This window comes from Gekko japonicus, unplaced genomic scaffold, assembly GCF_001447785.1.
Source record: "Gekko japonicus isolate JY-2015 unplaced genomic scaffold, Gekko_japonicus_V1.1 scaffold851, whole genome shotgun sequence".
NCBI lineage: Eukaryota > Metazoa > Chordata > Lepidosauria > Squamata > Gekkonidae > Gekko > Gekko japonicus.
In genome coordinates, this window is record NW_015172579.1 from 761,006 (window position 1) to 763,784 (window position 2,779).

General features: G+C 43.0%; 1 protein-coding gene across 1 annotated transcript in view; it reads left to right on the forward strand.

Moving 5' to 3' along the window:
- Nucleotides 1–2,067, forward strand: part of CAPN9 (calpain 9) — a gene marked incomplete at its 3' end in the record, with an annotated part of 31,294 nt that extends 29,227 nt beyond the window's left edge. The window contains exon 10 of the mRNA XM_015421435.1: nucleotides 1,910–2,067. Coding sequence (XP_015276921.1) covers nucleotides 1,910–2,067 — 158 coding nt within the window. The remainder of the gene's footprint in view (nucleotides 1–1,909) is intronic.
- Between the last annotated feature and the right edge of the window lie 712 nt (nucleotides 2,068–2,779).

A 2,779-nucleotide genomic window follows, 5' to 3' on the forward strand; every position in this document is an offset into this window, starting at 1 on the left:
ATCCAAACTACATCAAGAAAAATAAACTACCTGGTGAAATATTTGTGAAATTCTCCAAGAGGTCTACCAGAGATGTTATACTTAAAGTGATTAATGGGATTACTCTAAAAATCAAAGGCGAAGAAATGAGAATTTTAAAATATATTCCATTTGAGATAAGAAAGAAGAGACAACAATATAAAAACAATATTTAAAACATTTTATCCAAAGATTCCACTCCCTACAGATGGATTTTACCAGAGGGACTAATCTTCAACTTCAAAGAGAAAAAAGAAAAAATAGACTCTGTTGCTAAAACTAAAGCATTTTTAGAGTAGCATAAAAAAACAGAGAAAGAGAAAGGAAAAGTGGAGAACAACAACACAGAAGAAGAGGACAGCGGAAGTAGATCAGAAAGCAGTAGCAGTACAGTGGGCAGCTCCCCAGGAGAAGACTCTGAATCTGGTATGGGAGAAGCCACCCTCAAACTTCTTAAAGTCAGATGGGACTATGATAAAGATAAGCCTAAGGGGGAAAAGGGGGAAAAGAAGTAAAACTGAATCAATTCTGAAAGTTTAATATTATCGTTTAATATACCAGAGTGCACTTATTTGGCTAACATGGTTTGTACTGAAATATATTTGAAACAGTTAATCTCACTCTTCATCTTCTAGAATGTTAAAGCTAAGGGAAATTTTGAAATAAGCAATTGGTATCGTACCAGATCCCTGTTTAGCTGTATGTTTTAGTTAGTGTTTCCATGTTCCCTGCCCTATGTGGTATGTAGTCAAAATGCAATAAAAAAGTTATTTAAAAAAAACCTTCCATATATAATTACTACTGGAAGTATACTGAGACAACCAGTCTCGATTCATACTACATAGATATTTCTCAGTGTGTTTACTGTTTGTTTCCTAGTTAAGACTCCCAGTTACTTACAAGAACAACACCAAAAATGTCTGTGTTTTGAAGTCACAATTCATTAAAGACCTCTTGCCTTCAGTCGGAGCGTGCCACATGAGGGGAGAAAGGAGGGAGTACACAATCACAACTAGGTCCACATCAATCACAAAAAATGTATGAGACTTGTTAACGAAGTCCAAACGGAACCTCACGGATATTAAGTCCCCTGGAATTCCCTTCACAGACTAACTTCATAGTGATTAGGGTCCATCTGCACACTACAAAGTCCTTGTGTTTTCTGGGGAACAACACAAGGACTTTGTATCCCACATGCAATATGAGGCTTGTGAAACTTATATGTAGCCATGTAAGTAATGTGATTTTTACAACAGAGCCAATAGCAGCTCCGTGGGACAGTCTAGGGATGCACAGGTACTGGGTGGGGGTGGGGGCGAAAGCCGCTTCTCCTGTGTGCTGTGGTCACAAATAAAAAAGAGACAGTGTGCCTCTGGGAAGCAGAGAAGAAGGCAGCAGCCAAGTCCTCGTGCTCTCACTCCACCGAGCACGCTGAAGGATTGCTGAGGCAGGGGGCAGGAGCCGATCTGTCCCCTGCTCTCTTCCTCCTCACAAGGAGGCAAATCAGTGTCCCCTGCTGGCGCCATCTCTTCCTCCTCATGAGGAGGCAAATCAGCCCCCTCCCACCAGCACAAGCTCGGCGGGAGTTGGGGCTCACAAAACTCCCATCACACATGTGGATCCTTGTTGTGTCATTCCCCAGCAAAGACTTTGTGATCATCACACATGTGGATCCTTGTGTCATTCCCCAGCAAAGACTTTGTGATGTGTAGATGAAGTCTCAGAATGTCCTTATTCAACTGACCCAGAGAATGTAAGAGTCTGAGGGAATGTGGAAGTCTTCAGAGGCTGCTAGCACTGGAAAGATACTGTGGTGGTGTGAATCTTTTCATGAAAGTCGTCCACTGTATAGGGGTCACTGCTTCCTTATTTTCTATGGTTTGCTTTTCAGAAACCTTTTGGACAAATCCCCAGATCAAGCTCCAGCTGACAGAAAAGGATGATGATCAAGATGGATGCACATTTATAGCAGCTCTGATGCAAAAAGACCGCCGTAAACTCAAGAAACTGGGAGCTGAAATGTTAACAATTGGATATGCTATCTACGAGGTATTTCCTTCTACTATACTCTGAGCATTAGCCCAGGCAAAGCTGTGGCAGGCTCTTCATAGGGAATAATGCTGGACTGGTAATAGCTACTGGGCACCAGGGCTGGTTCCAGGTTTTGGGAGGCTCTGGGAAGACAGAGCTCAGAGCCCCCATCTGCCCACCAACAGGGCTCCACTCATGCCCTCCTATCTGTTGGCTGAGTGTAGATATGCAGTAATAAGGGAGCACAAGCTGTTTAACGAATTAAATCAGTTTATTAAGAGGAGGACAGACTTTGTAAGAAAGAGAAGATAGAAAGAGAAGTCTTAACCATCTCTTAACCATCTGACTGGTTAGGAGGAAATAATCAGACTAACAGTTCTCAGCAAGAGCAGGAAGGAGACCTAACTGAGCCAAACAGGAGACAGGAAAGAAACTATTTGAAAATAGCAGGAAGTCCCTAATCTCAGCATGCTAACAGCATGCCCCCTGTAGGATGTTCTTGTCCTCTTCTCTATCTATACACAATAGACCTTGCTTATTCCAACACTTTCCACCCCCACACCTGTATGCACATATCTGTCTGTGTGTCCTTCTCCAGCTTGCACGCACTCTTAATGCCCATGCTCAGTTCCCTGCACCACCTACACATCCCTTCCTCAACTGCACTGGCCAGTTGGGAGTGCTGTTGTCATTGCCGTCAGGAATACCACCACTGTGCACCACCCATACT